This window comes from Antechinus flavipes, chromosome 1, assembly GCF_016432865.1.
Source record: "Antechinus flavipes isolate AdamAnt ecotype Samford, QLD, Australia chromosome 1, AdamAnt_v2, whole genome shotgun sequence".
NCBI classification, from domain to species: domain Eukaryota; kingdom Metazoa; phylum Chordata; class Mammalia; order Dasyuromorphia; family Dasyuridae; genus Antechinus; species Antechinus flavipes.
In genome coordinates, this window is record NC_067398.1 from 121367519 (window position 1) to 121385953 (window position 18435).

At 34.6% G+C, this 18435-nt stretch overlaps 1 protein-coding gene across 1 annotated transcript in view; it reads right to left on the bottom strand.

Annotated features, from left to right (window-relative positions):
- The window catches only part of CPLANE1 (ciliogenesis and planar polarity effector complex subunit 1), a 113818-nt gene extending 107247 nt beyond the window's left edge, over window positions 1-6571 (bottom strand). Inside the window, exons 1-5 of the mRNA XM_051990098.1 lie at window positions 6476-6571; window positions 4041-4176; window positions 2935-3054; window positions 2192-2424; window positions 854-960 (exon numbers count right to left, since the gene is read on the bottom strand). Coding sequence (XP_051846058.1) covers window positions 854-960; window positions 2192-2424; window positions 2935-3054; window positions 4041-4176; window positions 6476-6556 — 677 coding nt within the window. The 5' untranslated portion in view covers window positions 6557-6571. The remainder of the gene's footprint in view (window positions 1-853; window positions 961-2191; window positions 2425-2934; window positions 3055-4040; window positions 4177-6475) is intronic.
- Window positions 6572-18435: the final 11864 nt, after the last annotated feature.

Below are 18435 nucleotides of genomic sequence, written 5' to 3' on the forward strand. Positions count from 1 at the left end.
CAATATAAATCAAGTTTCTACCATGTTATGATTAAAAACTTTGCCAGCTCTAAGAAAATAAGCACTATAAAAAAGGCAAAGATTTCATGGGCCCCCAATTGTTCTTTTTGGTAAGGCAACCAAGATTAAGCAACTTGTTCAGGATCACACAGCTAGTAAGTATCAAATGTGTAAAGTCAAATTTGAATTCCAAATTCAGTACTCTTATCCACTGACTCTTCTTGCTGCCTCTATGGACCTCCAGTTTTTTTTTCCCTTTTTTTTAATAAAGCTTTATTTCCAAAACATATGCATAGATAATTTTCAACATTCACCCTTGCAAAACCTTGTGTTCCAATTTTTTTCTCCCTCCTTTCCCCCAACCTCTTCCCAGATGACAAGTAAACCTTGTCATTTGCTAAATATGTGCAATTCTTCTATACACATTTCTACAATTATCATGCTGTAAACAAAAAAAAAATCAGATCAAAAAGGAAAAAATGAGAAAGAAAACTAAATGCAAGCAAACAAAAATAAAAAAGTGAAAATACTGTGTTCTGATCCACACTTAGTTCCCATAGTCCTCTCTGGGTGTAGATGGCTCTCTCCATCACAAGATCACTGGAACTATGGGGCCCAAATTTTTAAATATCAACCTCAAGGAAACCTTTTGTTTCCTTTTTCTTATTCTGAAAAATAGAGGGAAGGGTCCATAGATATTTATTTATTTAACTTAAAAATAAGGTTTAGATTGTGTTTATTTTTAAAAGAAAAGTTAATTCTCACCTACTAGATGTCCATGGATATTTATCTATTTAACTTAAAAATAGGGTTCAGGTTTTGTTTATTTTTTAAAAGAAAAGTTAATTCTCACCTACTAGATCGAGATACATTTTCATGCCATTGAAGTGCCAAAAATGTTAACATCAAATATTCTCCAGAATAAAAAGTAAATGAACACAAGCAGCAATCACCAAGTAACTGTAAAGAAAAAAAAAACAAAACCCTGATTTTACTTTATACAAAGATTAAATAAGTTAATGTTATATTGTAAAGTCATTTGAAATACAAAACTAAAATACTTCTGACATCCAACCTGGTAGTATAATATGAATTTTTAAAATCATATCCTTTATATGTGTATGTATGTGTGTGTATATATATATACATATATATATAGTATTTAACATGTACTTTAACCTATTTAACATGTATGGGTCTACTTGCCATCTAGGGGAGGGAGGAGGGGAAAGGGTAAAAGTTGGAAGAGAAGATTTTGCAAGGGTCAATGCTGAAAAATTACCCATGCAGATATCTTGTAAATAAAAAGCTATAATTAAAAAAATATATCCTTTGACTCAATGATCCCACTATTAAAATATAGTCTAAGAACATTCTAAAAGAAAAGATTAATTATGATAATATTTATTGTTACATTTCTTATAATAACAAAAACCTAGAAACAACTAATTATCCAACAGTAAAAAAAATGACAGGTCACAGTCGGATCAGAACAAAATATTATAATATAATTAAGAATGACAAATATAAGACATACAAGTAAAAATGGAAAGACTTTTTAAATAATGGAAAGAAATAAAAGAAGTAATGGGAAACAAAAAAAGTAGAGTGAGGACAAGGGGATCACAGAAATGGAATACTACACATAATGTCAAACTTTTTTGATATACTGATTAGTTTTGCGCAACTTTTTTTTTCTTCATTTTTAATTCTTTGACAAAAGGGATGACTCTCTTGAAGAGAGGTACATTAGGAAAATATTAAAAAGTGAACAAGATTTTATTTTTTGAAAAAAGCATTAGCACATTATTATTATTAAATTATTATTTTTAAAAATCTAAGCTAGGAGGCCTTAAAATTCAAACAATCCAATTAAAAAATAGTGCATTCCAAATGAAATGCAAGTTACTTCTTAACAGTCTTAATTACACTAATTCCATATTGTTGCATATGCTATTGAAAGTAATATCAGAAAAAAAAATCTATTACAAGTCTAAACCATGTTTTTTACAACATTTAAAGAAGTGTGGATAGGAAATGTTGAAATTTTTTCAGATGACTAATGAGTTAATCCTAAAATTACTATTCAAATATCCAGATAAAATTCTATACATCTTGTTAAAATAGATCTCATGATTAACTTTTTTCCTCAATTTCCAATCATATAATATCTGCCTAATTTCAAATTTACCTCATTTCTTATAAAAACAGCATCTACTACAGCTTCTTTATCTTCAGGAGAAGGCAAAACAAATGATTTTTCAGGTTGGATTTGTGACCACTGACCCAACAGTGAAGAGTTTTTTGAATATATAATATTCTCAGACTCTAAACATTCCCATAGCAAGATGCATCCAAAAGGTGTAGTAAGCAGAACTCTTTTTCCATCTCCTGATACATAGATGTACAATCTCAGAGAAGACTCTGGGGAGAAAAAAATAATTATACATCAGAAAACCAAACTTTCCAGTTCTATAAAATTTTTTTTCAATGTACCAATTTTTCTGCCCTACCAATCAAAAATTCCTGATACACTAACTTTACAAATTAAAAAAAAAAACACAAACACAAACTGTGCAAAATTATATCTGTGGAAATACATATAGAAGAATATAGAAGAAAAAAATTTGGAACACAAGGTTTTGCAAGAGTGAATGTTGAAAACTATCCATGCATATATTTTGAAAATAAAAAAAACTTTAGTTAAAAAAATATATATATAATAAAATTAAAATTTTAAAGAAGCATGTGCTAAGGAAGAAAACAGTATTAATAAGGATGAATTTATATTGGGTACAAAAATGTTAGGGATGTCAGAGACAGGTGTCACCAAAAACAATGAAAGATTTCAATTAGGATTGTAACAAGAGTTATTCAAACTTATTCCCTTCTATTTTTTTGATAATTGCAAACAGACAATTAAGAGATTCCTACCTAAGGCTGTTGTTATTAGTGTCTTAGATGCTTCAGTTGCAGATACAGTTTTCAAGCAGTCGTGATCTTTATTCCAAAGAAAAATTTCACCAGTGTTAAGTACCCCAGCTAGCCAAGCATCTGTTTTCAAAAAGAAAAAGATTCCTTCTCAACTACTGTTATTAAAATACTTGAAAATGTTCCACCATTCATTTTAATTATAAATTACTACAAATTGAAATCTATTTGTCTGTGGGATCTTATTAGTAAAAAGAATTTCAGCAAGAAAACTATCTATATAGATTAGCACCTACTGCAATTTAAACTGTTAAAGGATTGTCTGAGCAATTCCAATAGAATTGGGATGGAAAGCATCATTCTCATCCAGAGAGAGAAGTATGGAGACTGAATGTGGATCGAAACATAGTATGTTCATTTTTTTTGTTTGTTTGGTTGATTTTTCTCATGCTTTTTTTTCCCTTTTGGTCTGATTTTTCTTGTGCCATCATGACAAATATGGAAATATGTTTTAAAATATTGTACATATATAACCTATGTAAAATCACTTGCTATCTTGAGGAAGGGAGAGATAAGGAAGGCAGGGAGAAAAAACTGAAATACAAATTCTTACAGAAATGAATACTGAAAACTATATTTACATGTATTTGGAAAAATAAAATACTACTGAGGGGAAAAAAAAAAGAATTATCTGGGAAACTTAGAAATTAAATGCTCACATAATTAACATATATAGGACTGCTTGCCATCTAGGGGAGGGGAAAAATCAGAATAGAAGCGAGTGCAAGGGATAATGTTGTAAAAAAAAAAAATTACCCTGGCATGGGTTCTGTCAATAAAAAGGTTTTTATATAAATATATGTGTGTGTATATATGTGTGTGTGTGTATTAATATTTAATTAATTAATTAATAATTTATATATATATATATATATATATATATATTTTTTTTTAAAGAAATTAAATGCTCTTACACAGCCTGTAAGTGTCAGAAGCAGGGCTTGAAACTAGGTCTTGCTGGCTCAAGACCAATTCTCTCTCCATGCAACTATTACCTCCAAAATCAATTTAAAATCAGCTTTTAAAAATAACAGTAATAAATACTTAACCATTACTGGAAGTTGTTAAAATGACAACATTTTTCAGCAAAAGCTGTAGACGAGGAATTTTCTTCTTTGTCTTTCCAGATGGCAAATTAATTTCATTTATATACTTATCATCCAAAAGGAAAATAGCTTCTTTTTCCTATTGAAGAAGAAACATTGGAGACATTGAGATGCCAAGCAGAATTGTTCCTTCACTTATTCTAACTAGAGTAGCACCAATAAAAAGGGGGAACAAGAAAGCCAGAAGATGAAATCCATTTTGAGAATGATTTCACATTTTAATCAGAAATCATATAATGGACATAGACAGTAATAAGTGAATACTATTTAAGGATTTTCCACTGTTTCTAAGTATCTTCTCCATGTAAGTACTCCCTAAGTTTTCCATTAACTTATTTGCTCTCTAATAGTTAACTGTTAAAATCTCATGCAGTTTGGAGTTTTAATTGCAAAGGAGCCTTCTGTATGCTTATACTATGTTGCTAAAATCCCCATAATACTTTTTTAGATATTAAAAGTCCTTGACATGTGTTATCTCATTTGAGCCTCACAAAAATGCTAAATTTTTAGGTAGTATTTTCATACTTTAGAAATGAGGAAATTGAGGCTCAGAGAGGTCAGAGAATTTGAATAGGACCATACAGCTTTGCTAAGTGTCAAAGGCAAGATTTCTCTCTAATTCTTCCTGACTCCAAGTATAATATTCTATTCACTTTGCCAGAGGTTCTTAAGATCTTTTGAGTCATGGACCTTTTTGACAACCCAGTGAAGCCTATGTACCCTTTCGAAGAATAATTCTTTTAAACAAATGAAGTGCTAAATTTCAGTTAGAGGTTAGTGAAAAATAAAGAAGCAATTTTTTTCCCCAATCTTGGCATTTTGGATATCTAAGAAATCCAGATTAAGAACTTCTGTAGTATGCCATATTACAGGTAGGCATATTCTATTAATTCTTTGCTAGAGAAGGAAATGGCAGAGACTGCAATATCTTTACCAATGAAATCCCAAATGGAAACATGAAGAGCCAGACACAACTGAACAACAGTAAGTCTCCAGTCAGTCACATCAGATTTATTCAGAATTATGTAACCATTATGGGAAAAGTTTTGTACAAGATTCAAATGGAAATGAGCTTCCCTTTAAATGGTAAGATCCTTCAGATAACTTCTCCTTATTCATTATATTGGGCTGATTGAATAATCCATGATCATTCAAAAGATACATACAGTTGTATGGATGAAAAATGGTTGTTGTTCAGATCATGATACATAGTTGGATGTCTGGCCTATCAAATTACTACTTTAGTATGTTTATCTAAGAGAAACACTGCCAGTGGATAATGAAGTAAGTTCACAATTAAATAATAGAGAAATTATGCACAAGAAAATATGCATGCTTTTCCTAATTCAAAGTTGCTCCTTGGGGTAAGGAACTATCATTTTTAACACAAAGGTCTTCCCATCAATTCTGTATGGCTAAGAATACCACAGTCTCTGAGGAATCAAACTTGTAAATGATTCAAAGTACAATCAGTGAAAGTAATCTGCATAAAACACCCACAAGACTCTGGGTGACTGTGACTGAACCACAAACAGACATAGGGACACCATAAAGGAAATACATTATCAGAAAAGTAAATGAACTGATTAGATGGCAAGAGCAAGTGGGACATCCCAAGTGTTCTACTAAAACTGACAAAATTAGAAAGAGCAAAGGAAGCCTCCCAGGATATCAGGTAGATGTTTTGTAGCAGATCTTTGGAAGAACTTGAACATGACTTACACAGACTCAGAAGGCAAGTGTAAGCAATCTATATAGTCGTAAGCAATACTACACTGATGAAATCACAGATACACTTATGTATTAAAGAAGTATCTTAGCTGGGTGATATCTTGAGATGGAAGAAGCAGAGAAGTTGTTGAATTTCACAAACCCACCATGAGGAAGAATGGAAGCATTGAGATCTGATCTGGCTCCCATCCCTACTTGTCCTACCTTTGGAAGATTTCCCTCTTCAGATTTACACCACCCTAGTTCCAAATAATACAAAAAAGTTAAACTGATAGTAAAATATATTTTTTCAATAAATTCTTCTTGAAGAAATAATTTCCCTAAAGTAAAAGATCTTTACATAATTTTTTTAAAATCACACTTATTTAGGGGAGGTTTCATGGGATAATGGGAAAAAACACAGTCCCTGGATGGCATTAAACACTTGCATTGAATACTGGCTATGTCAGCTGTCATCTTTGTGACCTTGAGCAGACGAATCATTTCTCCTTCTTCAGTTTCAACTACCTCATCTATAAAATAAGATTGGACTAAAGGATCAACTAAAACTAAAACTATATATGTTTGTGTGTGTATAGATAGATTCAATAAACATAAAACATTTAATAAATACACACACATTTATATGAATGAAAAGAAATACTTACCTGTCCTAGCCAGGAAATTCGAGGCCAAGGTTTTTTCTGCTTGATACTTGTGGATAATAAAACTTCTAGTTTAACCTCCATGTTATCAAGAGCATCAATGAGTAAAATAATTAGGAATAAGTTACAGCATGCCTTAATGAATGACAAGGGGGAAAAACAACAAATAAATTATGTTTTTTAATGAGGCTTTTAATTTCACATATACATATAAGTTATTCAATATTTTAGAAGTAGACTCCTTTTTAATCAACACATCTTGACACATAATTTGTTCCTCTACCCATCCTCTACCATCTACTAGGAAAAAAAAAACCCACTAGTTTTTTTTAAAAGAATGAAACATAACAGTTCCAAAACAGAGATACTGTTCAAGCCTGTTTCAAAGTCATCACTTTCTTAAAAGATTATTCAATAGCAATTTCTATGTTTTATATTTTGATCTATAGAGTATATAACTTAGTTTTTCAATTGTACAAAAACTTCTTATTTTGATGACTACCTCCTAGCAAACTAAACAGAAGTATAAAATCATGAGCACAATTTTTAAACCCCAAAAAGTGACCTAACAAGGTATTCCTTTTTTTGGCTACAGAGATCTGCTGATTTTAGTCAAAGGAAAACACAATGTTTTTCATAAGAAAACAAAGAATATCTTTCTAGCTTATTTTATAATATCAACTACACATAGTTCTCAAGATATTTATGCCACTGATAGATATTAATAAGTTTCCCAATCACAATAAAATTCATTCATTTCAGTGAGGAAAAAAATTAGGCACCAGTATCCCAAAAATAAACTTTATGATGAAAAAAATTAGAGCGAGATACAATGAATAAAATCTTAAGACTGTGTACCAATACTACAAGAAAACTTTATCTTTATTTAAACTACCAAATGCAATTTTCAGTGAATAATCCAGGAATATAGGTGGCTTGTACCATAAACAATTCTAAGATCCAATCTGTATTGGATTCACAGAGTGAAACACAATCATCTGGTATGTTTTACTTAATGTTAATACGTAACAGGCAGCATTCTTAGATAACAAAATACCTAATTTAGAGGTTTGATATGCTTTTTCATCTAGAAAGTATGACCCATTTCCATGTCACTTCATAGAGAACACTAACATTACTGGAAACCTATGTTACTCCAAGCAAAAGAGTAAAAGTAGGGAATGAGTAATAAAGGGAAATGAAAAGAGAGAGATTGAGCCATTTTTTCAGTCAGAAATCTCTAGCAGAGAGCTAGGTGAATGATACAGGTTACCCTACTCTTCAAGGACCAAGAGGGCCCACAAGCATTTACTAAGCCAAGCACAGGGCATATAAAGAAAGAAAAATAAAAAATAAAAACACACACAAAAAAACCCAGACATTGTTGTCAAGCAGCATATATTCTAATGGAAGAGACAACATGTAAACTAGGTACGTTAGAAATCTGTACACAGAGTACATAGAAGGGAGAGCATCAGTATGCTGGAAGGACTGGGGAAGAGGGTGAAGGTTGTTACTGAAGGTGGGATTTAAGCTGAGTCTTGCAGAACACCTTGCAAACCAAGAAGCAGGGATTAGGGAGCTTGTCTAAATGCTGGGGGGACTGGATGGTAATAGGTGAGGGGCTACTAATGGTGAAACATTCATTCCTCCCATCTCCTGGCAGACAGTGTATGTGGTCCCACCGAATAAGACATGGATGCTGAGACGTAGCCAATATGTTGAATTCTCTGCTTGACAATTCTTTATTACAAGGGAGAATAGACGAGGTAAATTAACCAATGAAAAATGCAGCGAGACAGCGACAGAAACAAAGTGAAAACAGTTTGTTGTTTTTTTTTTTTTTTTTACACAATCCTGCTAAATTTAACATACCTTTAAAAAAAGAAAATTTCACCATTTTAATATGCAATCCTTGTTTTTCTTTGTTCATTGAAACGTTTGCTAATAATTTCATTTTAAAAATAGACAATACAAAGTAAGTAAAATGTTTAAAGGAGCAAAGATGAAGAGGCAAGGGGGCAGGAGGAAGGGTGAGAGAGGCAGAGGCTTGGAGGAAGAATAACAAAGAAAAAGGAAAGAGAAGGAGGGAAAAACCACTTGCTAGGTACCAGGCACAGTGCTAAGCGCTGTATAAATGAGGCTCAAATATTATTTCCCTGGATCCTCGCACACAACCTGGAGAGATCGGCGCCACTATGATCCCCGTCTTACAGAAAAGGAAACAGGCAGAGGGAGAAATTTAGTGATTTGCCCAAGGTCACCCAACTAAAAAGTGCCTGAGGAGGGATTTGAACTCGGGGTCGCTGAGCCCAGAACCAGCACTCAGTCCCTGCAGGCAGAACGGATGAAAGGTGGGGCGGGCGTAAGGAGGAAGGGAAGTTCTCCTACGGGGAACCGGGACAGCTCCAGGCTTGGGGGAAGGCTCGGAGGGAAGAAGAGAGGGGGAAGGGAGCCGAGCTCGACGGGGCCGGCGGGAGAGACTTACCGGGGCTCGGCTGGGCGCCCCAGAGGCGCAAGTCCAAATGGAGGCCCAGGAGCCTCCGTGCGAGCGCCAGGGCAGAGAAGCTGAGCGGCTGCGGGGTCCGGCCTTCTCCTGGATATAGATCCCGGGCCCACCTCCCCCCTTCCCGCTTCAGCCCTGCCTCGGGCCTCGCACAGCCCCTGCACCGCAGCAGCCGCCTCCCTGCAGCAGCCGAGCCCAAGCCGCTGCGCATGCTCAGAACCTCCCGAAGGAATGGGTCCTCCCTCCCTCTCCCCCTCCTTTTCTCACTATCCTTCTTCCTTTCCTTCTCTTCTTCCTTTCTATCCTCCTCCCTCTTTCCCATCCTCCTCCCTGCTGTCCTCCTCCCTTCTTCCTGTCTTCCTCCCTCCCTTTCTCATTCTACTCCATCCTTCCCTCCCTTCCTTCCTTTCCATCCTCCTCCCTCATTCCGTCCATCCTCCCCCTCCCTCTCCTATCATCCTCCCTCCTCTTTCCTTCTTCCCTCCCTCCCTCCACATCATCCTCCCAACACTTACTCTTTCATCTCCCACTTCCTCTCCCACACATCTTCCTTCCTCCCTTCACCGTCCTTCCTCCCATAAACCTCAGCCTTCTCTTCTCTCTCACTCATTATCATCCCATAATCAGCCCATTTTCCCTGTTCTTATACAATTGTCAGATAATATCTTTTATTTCTGTTCTTTACTTGTGTGTTGCAGTCTGCTCATACCTACCATGTGTCTCTCTGGTGTTTTCTCTGTAATATTCATTTTCACTTCATTGGAGGCAGCAATTTTCTGTTTCTCTGATGCATAACAACTGTAAAATGTTTTTTAAAAAATTTTTTTAAGATACATCTTTGCTGTTATGGAAAACTTGGAGTTACAAAGAAGGGAAAAGGACCCACATGTGCAAGAATGTTTGTGGCAGCCCTGTTTGTAGTGGCTAGAAGCTGGAAACTGAGTGGATGCCCATCAATTAGAGAATTGTGGTATATGAATGTTATGGAATATTATTGTTCTATAAGAAACGACCAGCAGGATGATTTCAGAAAGGCCTGGAGAGATTTATATGAACTGATGCTGAGTGAAATGAGTAGAACCAGGAGATTATTATACACTTCAACAACAACAATATATGATGATCAATTCTAATGGACGTGGTTTCGCATCAACAATGAGATGATTCAAATCAGTTCCAACTGTACAGTAATGAAGAGAATCAGCTATACCCAGAGAGAGAACTATGGGAAATGAGTGTGGACCCCAACATTGCATTTCCATTCTTTCTGTTGTTGTTTGCTTGCGTTTTTTTTCCCTCTTAGATTTTTTTAAACTTTCTTTCTAGATCCTATTTTTCTTGTGCAGCAAGATAACTGCATAAATATGTATACATATATTGTATTTAACATATACTTTAACATATTTAACATGTATTGGACTACCTCCCATCTAAGGAAGAGGTAGGGGGAAGGAGGGGAAAAGCTGGAACAAAAGGTGTTGCAAGGGTCAATGTTGAAAAATTACCCATGCATATGTTTTGTAAATAAAAAGCTATAATTAAAAAAGAAAAGAAAACTTGGAGTCAGTAAAGGGTCTTAAAAGTTTCCCCAAAGCAAACTTTTTCTCTTCCCTCACTTCTCCCTTTATCCATCCTTCTCTATCCTCTTTGTGACCTAAGAAAGGCCAAATATCTCTTCCCATGCCCATCTTGGTTCCCATCTTCCCCAGTCTAGACATTTCTTTTTCCCTTCATCCTCTCTAATCTTCTCATTTGCTTTCTTCCATTCTCTCAGTTTCTCTCGAATTCCCTCCTTTCTTTCCTCTTCCAGGTCTTCTTCTTAACTTCCTCAAGAAGCATTGATATACTTCCTTCTTCTCTCTTCCAGTTATTTTTTTTCCTCCTTTTCCTCCTCCTCATCCTCTTTATTCTCTTCCTCCTCCTCTTCTCCTTTTTTTCCTCTCTCTCTCTCTCATTTTACATTCTTTCATACCTCATCCTATCCTCCTCACAATCCTCACAATTCTAGATTTTCATCTTCACCTAACTTGTTTGACTTTTTATTTAGGGATCTTTAGTGCCCCTCCCTTCTGTCTTTCATTCTCTATCACTTCCTATCATTGTTCTCTTCTCTCTGTCCTATTCTGTTTAGTATGTGGCTCCCCCTCCATTAGTTTATCTGTTGAATCACTCACTCTACAAATAAAGCATTAGGCTGTGATCAGGACAATTTCTTGTTTTCATCAATTTTATATTAAAAAACTATTTTTAAAATTTTTTTTTAATTTTTGAGTTCTGGATTCTTTCATTCCCTTTCCTCTCCTCTCATTGAAAAGGCGAACAGTTTGTTGTAGGTGATAGACGTGCAACCATGCAAAATATATTTCTATATTAGCCATGTTATGAAAGAAAACACAGACCAAAAAAAAAGCCCTCCAGAAAATAAAGAAAAAAAATATGCTTTCATCTGTATTCAGACTCCATTAGTTCTTTCTCTGGAAATGGGTAACTGTGATAAGCTTTTTCTTCTCAAAACACAGCCAGGTGATAAAAGTTCAGATCTTTTATTATCTCCAATATAGCCCGGTTAGCTTAGAGGCCTATCTCTCTGCTTGGTTCCAAGAGCTCCCTCTGAATGTCACCAAATCCAAAGGTCTGGTCCTTCAGCCTCTGCCTCTGCTTTCTTCAGCCTCCAGCCAGCTCCACTCTTCATGTCATTCCGGAGAAATCTCTCAAAGTGCTCTGTGTCGGTTTCTTTTATACAAGAGGGAGGAATTGTGGGATACGAGAGAGAGGGATTATGGGTTTTCTCCCATAGTGATCTCTGGCCCTAAAAGCTTTAAGGGAGGTGTGAATTCCCAAAATTACAAAGTTTACTTTGTGAAGCTGGCATACTTGTGAACTCCAATGAGTAAAGGTGTGAACACAAGCCTTGTATTAATTAGTTCTACTTAGTACCTTGTTTCAGGTTCTGCCCAAAACATTTTCTTGTAAGATTAGATCAACTCTAATTAGTTAGCAGTTTGTAAAGATTCCAACAGGTAACATTTTTTATCATAAATTCTTCAGAATTTCTTGGATTGCTGAGAATGGCTGAGTTATTCACAGTTGATAATGGTATAATACAGCTGTTACAGCGTATACTGTTCTGCTGGCTTTGCTCATTTCATTTGGCCTCAGTTCAAGTAATTTCAGTTTTTTTTAAAGCATCCTGCTTGTTACTTCTTATAGCACAGCAGTATTCTATGGTAATCACAACGTGTTCACCCATCCCCTATTAATAGACATCCCATTTTCCATTTTCTTTGCCAACTAAAAAAGAACTACTATAAATATTTTAAAATAGATTTCTATACCCAATTTAGTGTGCATATTATTCCCTTTCTGAGACAATGTCAATGAGTGTTTATATATGGATATGGATATATGGATATTCCTTCTACCTTCCCTAATAAATAAAAATGTTCTTGGGAGTTAAATATCATCTTCTGATGTAGAAATGTGAACAAGTTAACCTTGCTGAGTTCCTTATGATTTCTCTTTCCTTTTTGTCTTTCTATGGTTCTCTTCAGTCTAATATTTGGAAGTCAAATTTGCTGTATCTTTTCATCAGGAATTCTTAGAAGTCCCCAATTTCATTAATTATCCATTTTCCCTGTGAAGGATTATACTGACGTTGCCTAGGTAGGTATTTCCTTGTAGTAATTGTAGGTCCTTTGCCTGATGAAATATCATATCTCAAGCTCTTCAGTCCTTTAATGTAGAACAGGCTAAGATCATATTATTCTGACTCCATGATATTTAAGTTTTTTTTTTCTGATAGCAATATTTTTCCTTGATCTGGAAACTCTGGAATTTGGCTCCAATATTCTTGGGAGTTTCATTTGGGGATCTCTTTCAGGGGGTGATTGGTGAATTCTTTCAGTATCTATTTTACCTTCTGATTCTGGAATATCAGGGCAGTTTTCTTTGATAATTTATTGAACTATAATGGTTAGGCTCTTTTTTTGAACCCACTTCCAATAATTCTTAAATTATCTCTCCTTGATCTATATTCCAGATCAGTTTTTTCACATTTTCTTCTATTTTTTCCATGCTTTTAATTCTATTTTATTGCTTCTTGATGTCTCATAGAGTCATTAGTTTCTACTTGCCCAGTTCTAATTTTTAAGGCATTATTTTCTTCAGTGAGCTTTTGTAGTTCCATTGGGTCACTTCTACTTTTTAAAAAGTTCTTTTCTTCAGTGAATTTTTGTACATATTTTCCCATTTGACTATTTCTGCTTTTTAAAGGCATTTTTCTCTTCTTTGGATTTTCCTGCCCCCTCTTTTTTTTTAACCGTTTAGTCTAGTTTGGTTTTTAAGGAGTTATTTTTTCTAGCATTTTTGTATCAAGCTGCTAACTGTTTTTTTCATAATTTTCTTGCATCAATGAAAGTTCTTCCCCATGTTTTTACATTTAAGGGTTCTTAGAGAATTGACTCAAATTTATAAGAATTCAAGTCATTCTCCAATTGATAAATGGTCAAAGGATATGAACAATTTTCAGATGAAGAAATTAAAACCATTTCTAGTCATATGAAAAGATGCTCTAAATCATTATTGATCAGAAAAATGCAAATTAAGTAAACTCTGAGATACTGCTACACATCTCTCAGATTGGCTAAGATGACAGGAAAAGATAATGACAAATGTTGGAGGGAATGTGGAAAAACTGGGACACTGGTACATTGTTGGTAGAACTCTAGCCATTGTGGAGAGCATTTTGGAACTACGCTTTGATCCCGTAGTGTTTCTATTGAGCCTATGTCCCAAAGAGATTATAAAAGAGGGAAAGGGACCTGTATGTGCCAAAATGTTTGTGGCAGCCCTTTGTATAGTGGCAAGAAACTGGAAAATGAGTGGATGCTCATCAATTGGAGAATGGCTGGATAAGTTATGGTATATGAATGTTATGGAATATTACTGTTTTTTTAGAAACGATCAGGAGGATGATTTTTGAGTGGCCTGGAGAGACTTATATGAACTGATACTAAGTAAAATGAGCAGAACCAGGAGATCATTGCACACAGCAAGATCAATATTATACAACAATCAATTCTGATGAATGTGACTCTTTCCAACAATGAGATGACTGATGCCAGTCAGGACAGCCCAGAGAGAGGACTATGGGAACGGAATGTGGATCACAACATAACATTCTCTCTTTTTGTTGTTGTTTTTTCTTGTGCAGAAAGAAAATTGTATAAATATATTTACACATATTGGATTTAACATATATTTTAACATGTTTAACATAGGTTGGATTGCTTGCCATTTGGGGAGGGGTGGAGTGGAAGAGGGGAAAATCTATAATACAAGGCTATGCAAGGGTCAATGTTGAAAAATTATCCTTAAATTTGTTTAGAAAATAAAAATCTTAAAAAATAATAATAATAATAAAATAGAGGCCAGCGAGGTGGCGCAATGGATAAAGCACCAGCCCTGAAGTCAGGAGGACCTGAGTTCAAATATGTCTCAGACACTTAACACTTCCTAGCTGTGTGACCTTGGGCAAGTCATTGAACCCCAATTGCCTCAGCAAAAAAAAAAAAAAAAAGTAAAAAAGAAAGAAAGAAAGAAAGAAAGAAAGTTTTTTTTCCCTATTATAATTCTCCCTCTCTTAATTGATTTCTAAAATTCTTTTGAGCTCTTTGATGGCCTGAGAGCAATTCAAATTTTTGAGTCTTTGGATGTAGTTTTGATTTTGCTCTCTTCTGAGTTTTTATTTTGATCTTCCCAGTCACTATAGCAACTTTCTTTAAGAAGTATCTTTTTTTGTTGCTTGCTTATTTTCCTAGCCTATTTCTTGACTTTTAATTTTATATTAAAATTGGGTGATGCTTCTGGTGTAGAGATGATACTATCTCAAACTTCAAGTTTTTGTGCCACTGTTTTTAGAGCTAGTTCTGGGGGTGTGTAAGCTTTCAGTTCTTCCAAGTGATATAATCCAAGGAGAGGTATTTACTACTCTCCTGGTCTATGACCAGGGTCCCCACTCTACTGTGGCTGCAAACTCTAGTATACTAGTGCTCCTCCTCACTCTAGGACTGTATTCCAGTCCCAAGTACAGGAATTGCAAGCGTGTCCTTACTCCAGTGTTAGCAAAGGAACCCTTATAGTCTCCTTACCAGTAATCTCACTTCCTCAAGCCTCTGTGAGCTGAAACCTCTAGAAGCAGCAGCTCCTGCTGCTGCTGTTGCTGCTGCTGATAATGATGATGATCCAGACACCTCAAGGCCTGCTCCTGGTTTTCTGGGGCACTACCTGCATTGGTGTAGATTTCCTTTCTATGTGACAAACCTTTCCTGCTGAACTTCTATGTTGTCCATGGCTAGACATTTGTTTCATACTGTCCGTTGTGGGTTCTGTCACTCCAGAATGTTATTTAAAGTTGTTTGGAGAATTCGTGAGAACTCATGAAAGTCCCTGTCTCTTCTCTGCCAACTTTCAATTAGGAGAAGTTTTTAAAATAACAATTCACACTTTAGAATTTTATCATACATAAATGATCAAAGGATATGAACAGACAAGTCTCAGATGAAGAAATTGAAACTATTTCTAGCCATATGAAAAGATGCTCCAAGTCATTATTAATCAGAGAAATGCAAATTAAGACAACTCTGAGATACCATTACACACCTGTCAGATTGGCTAGAATGACAGGGAAAGATAATGCAGAATGTTGGAGGGGATGTGGGAAAACAGGAACACTAATGCATTGTTGGTGGAATTGTGAACACATCCAGCCATTCTGGAGAGCAATTTGGAACTATGCTCAAAAAGTTATCAAACTGTGCATACCCTTTGATCCAGCAGTGTTTCTACTGGGCTTATATCCCAAAGAGATACTAAAGGGAAAGGGACCTGTATGTGCCAAAATGTTTGTGGCAGCCCTGTTTGTAGTGGCCAAAAACTGGAAACTGAGTGGATGCCCCTCAATTGGGAAATGACTGAATAAATTGTGGTATGTGAATGTTATTGAATATTATTGTTGTATAAGAAATGACCAGCAGGATGATTTCAGCAAGGCCTCGAGAGATTTACATGAACTGATGCTGAGTAAAATGAGCAGGACCAGGAGATCATTATATACTACAACAACAATACTATATAATGATCAATTCTGATGGATGTAGCCATCTCCAGCAATGAGATGAAACAAATCAGTTCCAATTTTTCAATAATGAAGAGAACCAGCTACACCCAGCGAAAGAACTCTGGGAAATGAATGTTAACCACTACATAGCATTTTCAATCCCTTTGTTTTTGTCCGCTTGCATTTTTTGATTTCCTTTATAGATTAATGGTACACTATTTCAAAGTCCAATTCTTCTTGTGCAGCAAAATAACTATATGGATATGTATACATATGTTGTATGTATACATATATACATATATTGTATTTAACATATACTTTAACATATTTAACATGTATAGTCTACCTGCCATCTAGGGGAAGAGGGAGGGGGAAGGAGGGGAAAAATTGGAACAGAAGGTTTTGCAATTGTCAATGCTGAAAAATTACCCATGCATAGTATCTTGTAAATAAAAAGCTATAATAAAAAAAAAAAGAATTTTATCATGCATCCAAAAACAAACAAACAAAATTTCATGATCTACTTAGTCATCTCATAGTGCAGTTTATGCACCAATATTTTTTGCGAAAAATGTAATAGAAGAGAAATTATATGAAAACTTGATAATAGTCTTCAAATTAAATCAATAAGCATTATGATACTTGATGACTTCAATAAGAGGTAGAAAAGGTTAGGATAAAAAGGAATATATGGAAAAGCATGATCCAAGAAGAAGGAATCAGGCATTGGCCTTTCAGATTACAAAGATTTATTTATCTGTATAATGATCTTTCTTTGTGAAAAGAATTGTTATATACTGGCTATGGTAAGCACTAATGATGTCATAAAGAACAAAAATGATTAAATTTTAATTAGAAAGATTTGTTAATAATGTGGGAGTTATCCTTGGTCAATTGTCTATATATAGTCAGCCCATCGACTTCTCAAAGAGAGAATTAGAATATTTTTTAAAAGTAGAAGAAAAAGATAAGGAATACAGTTGAAACAGTTTAACCAAAAAAAATAAATAAATAAACAAGTAATTAAAGATAACAAATGGGCAATGGAAATAGAAATGACATTAAACTGACTTTACTTATCTTATCCAGAATTTTAACCAATTAACTGACGCAAGAGAAAAACCTAAAAGCACCTTAGGCAGCAAACATCTGATTTACTTAGCACACCGGGAACAATGACTGCCAAAGACACAAGTTTAAAATATAAACTTCTTTGTAAAATCTTATAAAGGATAATCTATGATGATGAAAGGATAAACATGATCAGCTCAAAAAGGAAAGAGAGACAGTGAAGAGTAAAATCAGTTTAATGAAAGCTTGGCAAGATATTCAGCTAAGCAAAGTCATCCCAAGGGCATTCAAGGATGAAAACTGAAAGACTATAAATAAAAAGGAAAATGGAAAGGAGTTTAAGAAATCATTATAATGGGGCATCTAGGTGGCACAGTGGATAAAGCACCAGTCCTAAAGTCAGGAGGATCAGAATTCAAGTATGATCTTAGACACCTAACACTCTGGACAAGTCACTTAACCCCAATTGTCTCAGCAAAAAAAATAAGAAAGAAAGAAAGAAAGGAAGGAAGAAAGAAAGAAAGAAAGAAATCATTATAATAAATAGTTTTCTTGTTCAACAATTATGTAAACACATAAAAATCTAAAAGTTACAATTCCAGATTACAGTAGCTTATAGAAGAGGTAGAAATAGTGTGAAAGGGAGCAAAAATGCTTTTTAAAAGACAGTAAAACTCAACCAAATTTGTATATAAGGGACTTCTATTGGAGAAGACACAATTGAAAAAATATTGCAGAATATTTGAAGGAGAGAATAACATGAAATACAGGCATGGTGGGGGGAAATCTTAGATCTTTTTAACTCTGAATAAAGTCAAGAGAACATTCATACAAAATATTCTACCTTCCCTACTACTACCTCCTTTTTCTTGTCCCCCTTTTTCTTTTTCCTATAGGGTAAGATAGAATTCCATACCTAAGTATGTATGTTATTTTCTCTCCAGCCAAATCCAGAGTAAGGTTCAAGTAATTCTCACACACATGCTTTCTTCTTTTTTAGATTTTTTTTTTAATTTTTTAAACTTTTCAATGGTATTTTATTTTTCCAATTATATATAAAGAAAATTGTCAGCATTCATTTTTGTAACAATTTTGAATTCCTAATTTTTTCTCCCTCCATTCCTTACCTCCCCTTTCCCAAAATAGCATGTAATGTGATTAGATTATACATGTATAGTCATTTTAAACATATTTCCATATTAGTCATGTTGTAAAAGAAAAATCAGAACAAAAGAAGAAAACCACAGGAAAAAAAGCAAACAAAAAGTG